Source organism: Carassius auratus, chromosome 26, assembly GCF_003368295.1.
Source record: "Carassius auratus strain Wakin chromosome 26, ASM336829v1, whole genome shotgun sequence".
NCBI lineage: Eukaryota > Metazoa > Chordata > Actinopteri > Cypriniformes > Cyprinidae > Carassius > Carassius auratus.
Window position 1 is genome coordinate 8,974,090 of NC_039268.1, and position 15,788 is coordinate 8,989,877.

Below are 15,788 nucleotides of genomic sequence, written 5' to 3' on the forward strand. Positions count from 1 at the left end.
TAACTGAGACTTGCACAGTATTTACATATCATTTTGTTGGTTCTGATTGCTTCTATTGTCCTCGTCTGTAAGTAGCTTTGGATAAAAGCATCTGCTAAGATACTAAATGTAATTATAAACGTAATGTAAGTATATAAATAAATGGATAATTGTATATAATATTGTATATAATATTGGATACTCCATGATACTCCAATATTGGATACTTTATTTGTTTGAGTGAATAAGAGAGATAATGGGAACAGTTTTGATTAATTTAATGCAATATGAATAAAAAATTTAATTTCTCTGGAAAAAATAACTCCAAACTTTTAAGAGGTATATTGTAATTTCATTACTATTACTTTGTTATTAATAAATATTTACAAACCCGATTCCAAAAAAGTAGGGATACTGTACAAATTGTGAGTTAAAAAGGAATGGAATAATTTACAAATCTCATAAACTAATATTTTATTCACAATAGAATACAGATAACATATAAAATGTAGAAAGTGATACATTTTTAAATATCATGCCAAATATTGGCTCATTTTGGATTTCATGAGAGCTACACATTCCCAAAAAGTTTGGACAGGCAGCAATAAGAGGCCGGAAAAGTTAAATGTACATATAAGGAACAGCTGGAGGACCAATTTGCAACTTATTAGGTCAACTGGCAACATGATTGGGTATAAAAAAGTATTATAAATAGTGGAGCAATATCAGAAAGGAGTTTCTCAGAGAAAAATGGCAAAAAGTTTGAAGTTATCATCATCTACAGAGCATAATATCATCCAAAGATTCAGAGAATCTCTGTGCGTAAGGGTCAAGGCCGGAAAACCATACTGAATGCCCGTGATCTTCTGGCCCTTGAACACCACTGCATCACATACAGGAATGCTATTGTAATGGAAACTACAACATGGGCTCAGGAATACTTCCAGAAAACATTGTTGGTGAACACAATCCACCGTGTCATTCGCCGTTGCCGGGTTAAACTCTATAGGTCAAAAAAGAAGCCATATCTAAACATGATCCAGAAGAGTGGGCATTTTCTCTAGGCCAAGGCTATTTTAAAATGGACTGTGGCAAAGTGGAAAACTGTTCTTTTTGGAAAACTGGGACGCCATGTCATCCGGACTAAAGAGGACAAGAACAGCCCAAGTTGTTATCAGCGCTCAGTTCAGAAGCCTGCATCTCTGATGGTATGGGGTTACATGAGTGCATGTGGAATGGGCAGCTTACACATCTGGAAAGGCACCATCATTGCTGAAAGGTATATCCAAGTTCTAGAACAACATATGCTCCCATCCAGACGTCGTCTCTTTCAGGGAAGACCTTGCATTTTGCAACATGACAATGCCAGACCACATACTGCATCAATTACATCATCATGGCTGTGTAGAAGAAGGATCTTCAGCCATATCACCCTGGAGCCCAAGACCGGTTTCCCACTGAAGCTAAGCAGGGTTGAGCCTGGTCAGTACCTGGATGGGAGACCTCCTGAGAAAACTAGGTTGCTGCTGGAAGAGGTGCTAGTGAGGCCAGCAGGGGGTACTCACCCTGTGGTCTGTGTGGGTCCTAGCTCCCCAGTGTAGTGATGGGGACACTATACTGTCAACAAGCACCGTCCTTTGGATGAGACGTTAAACCTAGGTCCTGATTCTCTGTGGTCATTAAAAATCCCAGGATGTCTTTCGAAAAGAGTAGAGGTGTGACCTCGGCATCCTGGCTAAATTCGCCCATTGGCCTCTGACCATCATGGCCTCCTAACAATCCCCATATCCGCTGATTGGCTTCATCATTCTGTCTCCTCTCCACCAGTAAGCTGGTGTGTGGTGGCCGTTCTGGCGCACTATGGCTGCCGTCGCATGTGGATGCTGCACACTGGTGGTGGATGAGGAGATGCCCCCTGACTATGTAAGCGCTTTGAGTGTCTAGAAAAGCGCTATATAAATGTAAGGAATTATTATTATTAATTATTATCTGGGTACTGAAATGGCCAGCCTGCAGTCCAGATCTTTCACCCATAGAAAACATTTGGCGCATCATAAAGAGGAAGATGTGACAAAGAAGACCTAAGACAGCTGAGCATCTAGAAGCCTGTATTAGACAAGAATGGGACAACATTCCTATTCCTAAATTTGAGCAACTTGTCTCCTCAGTCCCCAGACGTTTGCAGACTGTTATAAAAAGAAGAGGGGATACCACACAGTGGTAAACATGGCCTTGTCCCAACTTTTTTGAAATGTGTTGATGCCATGAAATTTAAAATCAACTTATTTTTCCTTTAAAATGATACATTTCCTCAGTTTAAACATTTGATATGTCATCTATGTTGTATTCTGAATAAAATATTGAAATTTGAAACATCATTGCATCCTGTTTTTATTCACAATTTGTACAGTGCCCCAACTTTTTTGGAATCAGGTTTGTAAATAATAGTTTATAAATAATGTATTAAAATGATTGATATACATAGATTATATAATATTGAATATATTTATGCATTTTATAATATTAAGTGATATAATCTAACAGTATCTTGCATTATTGTCTCCATATGATAACTGGAGAAGGCTGTCAGATAGCGTTTCTTTTCAAATCTGCCATCTTCCTTTGAACCAAACATCTGAGCTGTAAATGTCACATGAAATATGTCTACTTTTCTTCAACAAAGTATGCAAAAAGTCATGGCAAACTATTAAAATGTATGACCAATCATGCATAATATTTATTTATAGCATATAATTTGGCATATACATTGGATGGTGCCAATAATCTCAATACTTTATATCTGCCAATTTGGAACAAACGTATAATTAGTAACTTTCTCATGTCTTTCATGTATAACAGTTGACTTTCACAAGCATGTGGAATGTATAAACCTGTTATAAATGATCACAAAAACTCTTTGTAGATGAGGAAGACTCACGCGAGGAAGACAGAGGTAGTGATGAGTGTGGCCATGTAGAAACCTCGTAGGCAGTCGCCGTTCTTCTTCTGTCTCTGATGCATCTCACCCCCACAGTTCTCACAGCAGCGGCACACACAGAAACACAGGCCCACTATCGGCACGAACAGCACAAATATCACCCCCAGTACTGCCAGGACTATGAAGCCGAGCTCATAGTAGATAGCCTGGAGAGGAGAAGAGCAGTTAATCACAAGTAATCTAACAGTAAATACTGATATCTGCTGAGACAAGCCCCCAAATGAAGATAGCAAAGCTTGATTAGCTCCAAATGTTTTAGTGTGGAATTTATATATGGGTCAGATAAAGCTTACACGTTATATATATATAGTTATAAATATCAGAATAACTAGGAGATGAAAAATAAAAAAGATAAGTTTATTAAGGTGACTTTTTTTCACAATCCACTTTTTTCTTGTTTTTCTGGATTTATATCTCCCTATTCTATAATATTGGGAGATATAAATTCAAGGAATAAGTGAGATAAAACCCATTTAACAGTACCTGTAGTAATAATACAACATTCTCTGGCTGCATTGCCGTACGGTTGAAGAGACATCATTAGTGTGCATGCCGAAGAAAAAGAGAAGAAGAAAAAAACATGAGCATTTGATTTTTTTTAAACAGTTATATAAAATGCATACATATTTACATACGTGTATAATATACAGTGTGGCACAAAAATACTTAGCAAACCCAAACACACACACACCTTTTTGTAATCATTCCCTTTGATTCCTCCCATGTTCTGCTGGACCATTTTAACAATGAGGTCTGTAACAGAAAATGCATCAGATTAGCTCACAACTTCGAGAAAACAAAATGTTTTCTGTTGTTTAAATAATCTGTTGAGGCTGTTAGTTTAGTTTAGGCTGTACGATGACCATCACTGATACAGCTTCAACAGTTCACGCATGCTCTTAGATTCAAACAACAGTTACCAATAGTGTGTAATGCACCGTTATGCTAAACAACAGATTAGATTCATGTTAATCATAAACCTGCATAAAGCACTGCAGCTGTCGGTTCAGCACTATATTAATGGTGCTAATGCCTACATTTCTATGTAATATTTATGCTCATGTTATAGGTTAAACAATTAATAATATTAGTCTACACACACACACACACACAGTATATGTATATTCCAGCTGAACTGAAAACTGCAAGATACTTTTAAGGCTACAAGATACTTACCTTAATACCCTATGGCACAGTCTCACCCATCACGTTTAACCTCATCTGAACTAAACATAGCCTTAATACACTTATACGCCTCACCTCTAAGTGTGTTAATGATGGCAGTATAATGGAAAACTCACACAAAATGAAATTGAACTCTCTGAAACAAACCTTTCCAGAATGCATTTTAATGTTTTAAAGATATTTTGGGTATTTTTTATCAAACCATTTAAATTACATAGCCTGTTTTCCAATGAAAAGTTTTGATGCTAGGTAATATCCTTAATAAAAAATAAATAAAAAAGTGAGGTTCAGAGAGTTCAGCAAACATTATGACTTTGGTACCACTAAGCAGGCATGATTTCCAATACTCTTTTGGAACATACTCTTGTATGTTCATGTATGTAGTGACATTATGATTCAATATCAATTGTTTGTTACAGACAGTGTCGTCTATGAAACGTCTCCTCCCCTGGAGACAATTCTGTGGACTGCAGAATTGAACTGTGAACTGTAATGCTCACACCTGAACATAAACAAACACTTAACCCTAAAACACCTTTACATAAATGGATAAGCTTCTTTACAGTTGAACTAAACTTAGCAGGGGCTTTTTCTTTCTGCCATGACTCCTTGCAAAGAGGTCAACACAACATGATCCAAAATATAACACTGTGACCAAGACTGTCTACAAGACTGTACAACACCAACAATATCAGCACTTCTTTACTACAGGTCACAGATCCACCCATTCAAAAACTATATAATATTTTCATTAACATTATCAAAACATGCTTTATTTGTCAATACCATCAGATTTTCTGTCTGATGCTGGTGACAGGCAAAAACAGAGTTAACATTCAACCTTGAAGTCATCATATTTTTGTGGTTTTCAAATAATTTGTAATTGTATTAAATATAAAATAGTGTTGAATTTTGTATGTAATGACTCAATATACAGCATATTGCTTTTGTGGATAGATAGTTTTTAGAGTTCGGGGTTGAGGGAACATACAATTCAGAGAACACAAGGCTGAGGGAACACAAAACACTGGATGAAACATGTCCATACATAATACCGTTTGTTTGTATATGTGTTCTGATCATTTTTTGGGTCATTTGTTATGATGTTTAAATCAGAATATTTAGATCCCGGTGAATGTAAATGGATAGAGGTAACAACTAATTGTCTCATTTGTTAAGTTACCTTGTTAGATGCACAAGCAGACATACTGTTCTGAGATGAGAGATCATTTGTGTTCCAATGATATATCAAAGTACTTGAATAAAAACTTTACAACAGTAGTTGATTGATTAAATGTATTTGATTGTTAAAATGACTACAAATTCAGGTTTTCGTCACCACCGCCAGATTTTTTAGGTCTTATCAGTTCCGTCAGATGAATATTTTGATCATATTTGATTATGATATTTTATAATTGTTGAGGGATTGTTGGTCACATTTGAAAACGTAATCTGCCTGCCAACACGAGAATTTGTTTTGAAATCTTAAAACATCTTGATTTCAAAATAAGTAATGGCAAGGTAAAAAGCACATTTTGATGAAAACGAGAAAAGTTGGGAGGTTGCATGTAAGATACAACTATATAGTTTATTTTGTCTGAGTACCAGGATTTTTTTATTTAACTTTGCACCCTGTTTTGTTCCACTTCTCAAGAATCAGTGCTATTTAAATTAATATTTTTATTCAGCAAAGATGCATTAAATTAATCAAAGGTGAAGTGTAAATACATTTATAATGTTACAAATGTTACATAATGTTCAATTTCAAATATATACTGTTGAACTTTATGTTTATTAAAAAAATCTTTAAACAGTCTCATGGTTTCCTCAAAAGCATTGAGCAACACTCAAAAAAATGACTCTTTGGCTGAACATGATTCTATCATGGACAGTGGTTCCACATGTTTGTACCATGTTATTTGGACATGAATAAATCAAGTTATAAGGACTTGTCTACCTTTAGTTGAGTTTACTCAGTTTGCTTTAGTTCATCCTACATGAAATATCTGAGTAGAGATAATATGTTTACATCATGTAGAACCACTGTCCATGCAAGTTTAGCCAAAGTGTTATAAAAACATTAGCAAGTAAGATATAACTTTTCTTTACACATGATGTTAATTGTTTGCAGTTTAAGGATGTTACTATGTGTACATCATACACTAGCACTCTCATTAAAGTTGCTTTTTTTTAAATTAAGTATTTTAGACGTTCTTTCAACCAGGTCCTCAACCCAACCACAAGCTCCACACTTCACCACAATGGTAACTCGCACAAAATACACCAATATAAAGTCTTTTAAAATGCCCACATAATAGAGCATTATACATGAAAAAGTCTCCTTATTATCACATTTTATTAAAAACTGCATAAAATAACACTTTATTTCAACATTTTCTCTCCCCATATCCAGTCCTGTGCAAAGCATGATGGGAAGTGTAAAACTTATTTTGAGGGACTTGATTGAAACATGTTCTTTCAAAATGAAAACTTTATGTTAAACCAACGAGAGACAGGTTTAAGTCAGTTTAACATGACACAATCATGTTGAAATGAAAAATAGCCAAAATGGCATTAATTCAACATGAATTGTTCAGGTAAAGTGAACAAAACTAAAAATTCATTTTTTTGAGTGAAGGCAATTGTTTTCAACATTAATAATAATAAGAAATGTTTCCTGAGCAGCAAAAATAAAATAAAATAAATGCGATGTTACATTATTATACTATACACCGTGTTACCCTGAAAATTACCCATGTTTATTTTAAAGAATTTAAATGCAATATATGTGTGTGAGATATGGCAACTCTTTATCTCAAACGTTGCATTTGTGTAAGAGAAAGAGAGAAGGAACAAAAACAGGAAAGGGTATCACTGGTTATAATGGCATATGGTTAATCCTCTTACACTGGTCTTGCTGTTAAGTGGTCCCTCTTCCTTAATGCTTTCTTTCCCCCTTTTTTTCCCTTCTTCTACAAAACCCCATTCCTCTCTTAGTCCCCTATTCACACACTCTCACTTCCTGCCCTCCTTTCTCACAGAACCAACAAGCCACACTGAACAGATGAAGTCTTCGAAAGCAGTATAGTATAATATTACATAACATGTTAACGAATAAAGAAACATTGTCTAAACAAAAGAAACAGCCCTTCACAAACAGACAGTGCCAGCATAACTGGGTCATATCTGGGTGTTGATCTTCCTGTCCTTCAATTACAGTGCAGGTTTTCTTTTTTTAATCCAGTGATCAGTGATATTAAGCTTTATCTGGGCTGAGACGAAGGGAGTCCCCGGATTAAAGTCCAGACCTTAGATAGAATAAATGTCGTGGTAATAAGCTGTTTTATGTCTGTCATGCATAAATCCATCTATTGCTTCACAGACAACACGCTCCAACTGTGTTCAAACCTGTGAGCTGTGACTAATCTTGAAAAAGAGTTGCAGACAGAATAAGAGAAATAGAGCTTTATATAGGTCTTTAACCTGAACCATGTGTATGTTATTGCTGTTTAATCCAGTAATCCAGCCTCATCTCCACATCAGAAGTACCTTTCTATAAGATCAGGAGTTACAAATCTGCAAAGAATGATTTAGCGTCACTAAAGAGATTGCAGATGGAATAATATCCATTTGTGGCTTGTGTTTGATGTGTGTCTGTCTCTAAATACTCACCCATTACAGATTAAAAATGGTATACCATATCTTATATTGCAATACTTTTCAATAAAATTGTTTGGTTAAGGTCAGAAAAATTGCAAAATTGTTGTTGTTTGTTTTTTTTGGTCGTATGTTTTGTTAGGAGCATTACATTGCATGTACCTTTGGAGCATATGGCACTCCGATTATCAGCTTACCTGATTGGGCAGGTGACTCATAGAGCAGATCGGCTAATTGGTTAGGCAGCAGGGACTTAACCATGCAATCCTATTCTACTCTAAAAACACACACACACAGACATACACAAGCGCAACTCTATGCTCAACATGCTGACCTCACAAAGAAATCCACCTGCCAACAGCCTGACCTTAAATAGACCAGGGTTAGTTGTCACATTTTTTTTGTCTGCAGTGAATGTTTCTTAGGGTAGGTTTATTTTAGAAATTTCCTTTTTGTGTAATGTAACAGTTATAAAAGGCAACAGTATTTGGCACATAATTCCGGTCTCTACGCACTCCTCATTACCTTATTGAATAAACCAAACATCACTTTTTGAATTATTTTAATTATAAAATAAATCTGTACATTAATGAACTTTACTGTCAGTACAAACAGTACTTTAACAAAACCAGTGCAGTCTTATCCAGTGTTTAGTACTCATTTCGATTCCAACATATTCATACTTTTCTGCAGGTTCAGTAAGCAAATGATGAATGAATCATGAGTGGATTTTTGAGTGCATAATATTACCAGATATCACATAATTTCAATTCATTTATTTATGGCAAGCCATATTCATATTTATTCCTTAATTCTAAATAGTATTCGTTTTTACGTTAGAGGAGAAATTACAAATCGTGGCATCATGTTTTCTCACTGCACGCTTCTCTGCTCTTCCTGCAAATTACTGTAATTATCTTAACTTTGACTGGCTTGAACTATTCTGCCTCTAACCATTGCATTTTGGTTGATTCAAGAAGAAAGTGCTACATTATGTATGTGTGATGTGCAGTATAACCAAATCACAAAATTATATAAAACAAAAACAAACAAACAAACAAAACTATTTTTGACATGTTTCTGAACAATTTATAGTGAATTTTTAATTGAATATTAATGTCAAGCATGATCATCATTTTCAATGATCATTGGTGTTACTTCTAAATACTTGAGTAGTAGTGCCTATCTCTATATTTACACTCTAAAAATTGCTGGGTTAAATATTACTCATGGGTTAATAAAGGACAAACCCAGCTATTGGTTTGTTTTGACCCAGCACTTGGGTTAAATGTTTAACCCAGCCACTTGGTCAAAACAACCCAATAGCTAGGCTTGTCCTTTTTTAACCCAGCAATTTAGAGTGTTTTATAGATACTATTTATTCCAGAAGCGAACATCTGTTCAATTAGTTACACATTTACAGTTTTTTGAAGGTAACAAATGAGATGTATACTGGTGTCTCATATCAACTACTTATCTACAAATTCACTAAAATCCATTAAAAATTACATTAGGAACAACTTAATTTTTATCATGGTAACGGAATACATATTGAGTCACTTCTGAAATAAGTGGGCCTACTATATAATGAATAACAAGTGAAATTTAAACATGCTTAGCAACTCAGATTGCTAGTTATTTAATCAAACTGGCCACCGTTTACAGAGGTAATATACAATGTCCTTGTTAAAGTGTTAAATGTCTTTGTAATAACAGTAAAATATGCACATTTACAAGCAAACACATTTATTTACTAATTTATTAAAGTTGCATATAAAACTGGAGTATGTTTTACAAAAAAATATATATATATATTATTTATATTTCGAAATGTAACATTTAATCCAGTGTGCTACTTGTGTTTCTTCTTAAATAATTGTGAAATTTACTAGCTATTTCTGACCAAAGATTATTTCGGATATTTTTGGTGTATAGTAAAACATGTTGTTATACATATTACTCAATACTTACTTGTGTGTTTCCTTTGTAACAGGGACACCTTAAAATGTTACAGTAACAATTTATTTTAAGGTGCTCTTGTTACACATGTTACATGTACTACTAATTAATTACACATCATTACATGAAAGTAAGCCTAAGCCAGTGGTTCTCAATTTCAGTCCTCGCGCCCCACTGCTCTGTACATATTGTATGTCTCTCTTTGTTAACAAACCTGATTCAGATAATCAGATTGTTAGAAGTGAACTCTGTGCATGAACTGTGTTCTGATTGACATGGTACTTACACAGTGTTTCCTGCTCCCTACTCCCTAAGCAGGGGAAATCTGTTGAAGTTTACTTCACTTCAGAACATTCATTCACGGATTTCCGTTGCACAACGTCTGTCTACACAAGTGTGACATCATATACCTCTGTAAATCAATACAATTTAAATTCACGTCTCGCACACTTCAATGCACTTTGAATGGAACATATGTACGTTTGATTCGAACTTGAATCATAGTGGAATATCCTATGAAGTCCACTTCACAGGGCACTTATGTTCAAATAGAACAAACGTCTGAAGCAATAAGAGAAACGTACAAAATGTGCAAAGCAGTGGGGTGCGAGGACTGTAATTGAGAACCACTGCTAAGTCCTAAACCAAACTCTAATCCCAATCCTAACCATGTAAATACATGTAGTTAATAAATATTACTCAGTAGCCTACTTAAATATATAATTTCACTGTAACAAGAACACCTTAAAATAAAGAATAACATATGATACCATTAAGTGTAATAATGTTTTACCAAAGATAGGTAGGTTTAAGAAATATTAATGTTACAACGGCTTGCCATAATGTGCCATATGTCCTTTATCTGATACTAAAGCATGCACCTCAGATATTAATCTCTCTGAAGTCTACATCACACTTCTGTAAGAATATGTGGACGTTTGCCATGTGAAAACGACACTCAAACACACGGGTAAGAATGTGGAAAACTTTTGCGCGTTCTCAAAGCCAGTTTGCATCTCACCTTTCGGGAAAGGATTGGGTTGAACCACGTACAGAAACGCGTGGACCATGTGGAAAAGAACGCCGATGGGACCCGGTTCGTAATATGCATGCGTTTCATACACCACAGACGGCACGAAGCCAAAGTCCAACGTTTCGACCGGCACTCTGAGCATCATGCTGCGCGGAGACGAATCCCGGTGCTCCTCTCGGGCTTCGCTGCTCGTGAGACCCGAGCACATCACCAGCACGAGCCCCACTTTCCACCACATGTCCATCAGTCCTTACACGGGGTGCTTTTGATATATAACGGGAGGGAACGAAAAGTGGAGGAAAGATCAAGTAAGGTAAAAGTAGGTTTGTTTGAAATGCTCTCTAGTCCTCGACATCAAAACTACAAATTAGAAAAACTGAAAAACATAAAAGGAAAACAAATCAGTAATGAAAAAATATATTCCAGGTGATGGGTTTATTCCCCGTTTCCTTCTGACGGCTTCTAGTAAACATCCCTCCGTTGTGGAGAGCTCAGGATGAGCTGAGTGTGCGTCTGACCTGCGCCTCCCGCTGCGCTCCAGCTCCACTGCTAATCTAGCTCTTTACAGGAAAATCACGTCAAGCCAAGTCAAAGTACTTTATGTCACTCCTTTCCTCTGTGAAAGAAGCCTATACAGCATTTTACACAATACAGACACAATTCCAAACTTACAATACTGTCAGTAACTGCAAATGTGATCAGTTGTGTATGCTTCTAATTGTGTATGCTTCTAACTTTGGACTGTTTTCTTCTGGGGGTATGATTTTTATTAACATTCAGATTTTAGTTTAAATGAATAGATTGCAACTTGCGTTATTTTTATGGTCACAGAACTATTTTTTTTTTCTGGTTTATTTGGAACAAATTCAAATGAATTGTAAAAATAATCTTGACATGATGAATACATTGGTTGATCATAATTTCATAAGATTAGTTATATGTTAAACATCATAGCACATGTATATAACTGCTCTTTATTTTTTTATTAAAGATTTATTTTTGGCGTTTTATTTAGATAGGACAGCAGGCGAAGTGTGTGTGAGAGAGAGAGGGGGGTGGGATTGGGAAAGGTCCACGAGCCAGGACTCGAACTCGGGACGCCTGAAGCGCAACAGCCCAAGAGGCCATCAGCTCCGACAAAACCTTTTTGTTTTTGTTTCCTTTTTATCTTTCTAATTGTTTTCTATTCTTTATTCCGCTCTATACAGAAATTCCACAGATATGAAGGCATTGTTCATTTGTACTTCACAAAATAATTTAAATTCTTTGACTTACTGTGGTTATCATACTCAACAAAGAATGATTATAACTTATGATAACTGGTCACAACTTTAGAGCAATTAAAGAAAGTTGAACTATCAGTCGTTGTTTGCAAAAATACACAGTATATTCTCTTTCATGCAGTCAGAAAGTCAGATGAGCAGAAAAGCAGCAACTCCAGACTCTGCCATGACTGCCAAGACACTAGCTGATAGTCTTCTTCACTGAAATGTCCCACAGCTACATTTGGAACAGCTGAAAAGCCTCTGTGCGGCTGTGTGTGCATGGACATGAATACCAACAAACAGGGACAGAGAGTGAGAGAAAGACAGAGAGTGAGAGAAAGACAGATAGAGGAAGAAAGAGGCCACAGTTTGTATTATGTCAGTCTGCACAACCAAAATTGACATGCACATCTCAGAGAAACAAAGAAAGAGAGAAAAAAGAGCTTTCAAAGTAGAGCACTTTGAAGTTAAATGTTCAGTAAAACTGGGAAAAATAATGATACAATTTTTTTACTTTATCCGTAGACACAGCTGGTTTGTATCTAAAAAATACATTTAAAAATGAGATTATTTTGATATATAATTATATAAAATACAAACATATTATTTATCATACCCTGAAATGATAAAAATGTCTCAAAATTCAACCATACAGTCACATGTATTTTTGGTAGTTATAACATACCTTTGACATTACATAGTTTATGGGGTCTAAAAGTCAAAATACAGTTTAAAGCTAGATATATATAATTTCTTAGAATCTTTAAACACCTGAACAAACATATTTCAATCAGGACCACTTCCGTCAAGTATATTTATGACAATTATAATTGCATACAGTTAGTGTTGGCGGTATGGTTATGTTCTGGGCAACACTCCAAACGCCTGTCCATGCAGCCATGCTTGGACAGAGCGGGGAGAGCAGCAAGAAAAACCCCCCTGGGGTACAGAACAGAACAATTATAAGCATATATAATTACAATTCACAATTACATGAGTAATTTATATATATATATAAAGTTTAATCTTTGGTTCTTTTAACTGTGATGTTTTTGGCTCACATTTAACAAAAACCCACCAATTCACAAAAATCTCAACAAATTAGAATATGGGGACATGCCAATCATCTAATCAATCAATCATTGACACCCTTCACAAGGATGGTAAGCCACAAACATTCATTGCCAAAGAAGCTGGCTGTTCACAGAGTGCTGTATCCAAGCATGTTAACAGAAAGTTGAGTGGATGGAAAAAGTGTGGAAGAAAAAGATGCACAACCAATGTAGAGAACCGCAGCCTTATGAGGATTGTCAAGCAAAAATGATTCAAAAATTGACTGAACTTCACAAGGATTGGACAGAGACTGGGGTCAAGGCATCAAGAGCCACCACACACAGAGATGTCGAGGAATTTGCTGAACCACAGACAATGTCAGAGGCATCTTACCTGGGCTAAGGAGAAGAAGAACTGGACTGTTGTCCAGTGGTCCAAAGTCCTCTTTTCAGATGAGAACAAGTTTTGTATTTCATTTGGAAACCAAGGTCTTAGAGTCTGGAGGAAGGGTGGAGAAGCTCATAGCCCAAGTTGCTTGAAGTCCAGTGTTAAGTTTCCACAGTCTGTGATGATTTGGGGTGCAATGTCATCTGCTGGTGATGGTCCATTGTATTTTTTGAAAACCAAAGTCACTGCACCCATTTACCAATAGATTTTGGAGCACTTCATTCTTCCTTCTGCTGTCTAGTTTTTTGAAGATGCTGATTTCATTTTCCAGGCGGATTTGGCACCTGTCCACATGCCAAAAGCACAAAAAGTTGGTTGAATGACCATGTTGTTTGTGTGTTGACTGGCCAGCAAACTCACCAGACCTGAACCCCATAGATAATCTACGGGGTATTGTCAAGAGCAAAATGAGAAACAAGAGAACTAAAAATGCAGATGAGCTGAAGGCCACTGTCAAAGAAACCTGGGCTTCCATACCACTCCAGCAGTGCCACAAACTGATCACCTCCATGCCACGCCGAATTGAGGCAGTGATTAAAGCAAAAGGAACCCCTACCATATATATATATATATATATATATATATATATATATATATATATATATATATATATATATATATATATATATATTAACTTTTCCATGACATTCTAATTTATTGAGATGCACCTGTATTTTTTGTAGTTATATTGTACCTTCAAAATTACATAGTTTATGTAAGTAGTGGGGTCTAAAAGTCAAAACACAGTTTAAACCTTAAAATTTCTTAGAATTTTTAAATACCTGAACAAACATTGTACAGTTATTTTATCTGTTTTTGACAGTATGCTTTGTTCATTCAAGCATGCTGTTATGAAAGTTAAAAAATAGTAAATATAAACTAAATAGTAAATACAGAAAAAAAAAACTTTTTTTTTCTCTAACTCAGCATTAGAGAGCCTTCTAGAGATTTTGTTTAGCCTAAGTATTTGAGATTTCTAATCCAGCTTTAAATAGACTTGTCTCATAGTGGTATTCATTCATTCTGTGATCACATTCCAAGTCATAATCTCAATCGGTTTAGTGTTTAGATCTCTATAGTTTTAGAACAGATCAGTTTAGTGTTACATAATCTTTAGGAAACTATTTTTGAACTGGGGTCACAGAGGATTGATTTAATTTGGTCCTAGACAACTCCATCACCTCATGCATTCGCCACCACTCAAACCACACAGTTCTAGTGACTGTTAGGATCTGCCCAAATTTAACCTACATTTTAGAGGACAGTTAAAAGAATAATCAATAGAATTGAAAAGCTATAAAAAGACATAGTGAAAAGTTCAACAGAAAATATTAGTTTCCCAGTGTTTCTTTTCCATTTTAATCAATAAAGCTTCGTTCAGAAAGCAATCTGTTGGTCTGAATGTGCAAAAAAAATCTGTACCTTTATAAGTAAGAGTGTTTGAACAATGTTTTCAGGACATAACCTGTGCACGTGACGTTTAGAGGTGTCCTGCCATAGGAAAAAAAAAATCACTCGGTTGCGTTAGATGTGGCATGATGTGTTGTGACAGTGGCATTATGTGCCAATGGTGATCATTCAAAAATGGGACGAAGCACTTTACAAGTTTTAATCCAAAGTTTGCATGCCTGTAACTGGTTACAGCACCCGATTACAAGTTTATTTGTATATTAATATTTATGTTATTGTATATATATATATATATATATATATATATATATATATATATATATATATACAGTATTGTTCAAAATAATAGCAGTACAATGTGACTAACCAGAATAATCAAGGTTTTTCGTATATTTTTTTATTGCTACGTGGCAAACAAGTTACCAGTAGGTTCAGTAGATTCTCAGAAAACAAATGAGACCCAGCATTCATGATATGCACGCTCTTAAGGCTGTGCAATTGGGCAATTAGTTGAATTAGTTGAAAGGGGTGTGTTCAAAAAAATAGCAGTGTGGCATTCAATCACTGCGGTCATCAATTTTGTGAAGAAACAGGTGTGAATCAGGTGGCCCCTATTTAAGGATGAAGCCAACACTTGTTGAACATGCATTTGAAAGCTGAGGAAAATGGGTCGTTCAAGACATTGTTCAGAAGAACAGCGTACTTTGATTAAAAAGTTGATTAGAGAGGGGAAAACCTATAAAGAGGTGCAAAAAATGATAGGCTGTTCAGCTAAAATGATCTCCAATGCCTTAAAATGGAG

At 35.5% G+C, this 15,788-nt stretch overlaps 1 protein-coding gene across 8 annotated transcripts in view; it reads right to left on the minus strand.

Moving 5' to 3' along the window:
* Positions 1-11,387, minus strand: part of LOC113044256 (prominin-1-A) — a 28,185-nt gene extending 16,798 nt beyond the window's left edge. For 4 of the 8 annotated variants that reach the window (XM_026204064.1, XM_026204062.1, XM_026204066.1 and 1 more), the window contains exons 1-4: positions 10,800-11,380; positions 3,669-3,730; positions 3,461-3,487; positions 2,918-3,123 (exon numbers count right to left, since the gene is read on the minus strand). In XM_026204064.1, coding sequence (XP_026059849.1) covers positions 2,918-3,123; positions 3,461-3,487; positions 3,669-3,730; positions 10,800-11,055 — 551 coding nt within the window. In that variant the 5' untranslated portion in view covers positions 11,056-11,380. Of the gene's footprint in view, positions 1-2,917; positions 3,124-3,460; positions 3,488-3,668; positions 3,731-10,799 lie in introns of all 8 variants that reach the window. The other 4 variants (XM_026204063.1, XM_026204061.1, XM_026204059.1 and 1 more) reach the window with 3 other exon arrangements.
* Positions 11,388-15,788: the final 4,401 nt, after the last annotated feature.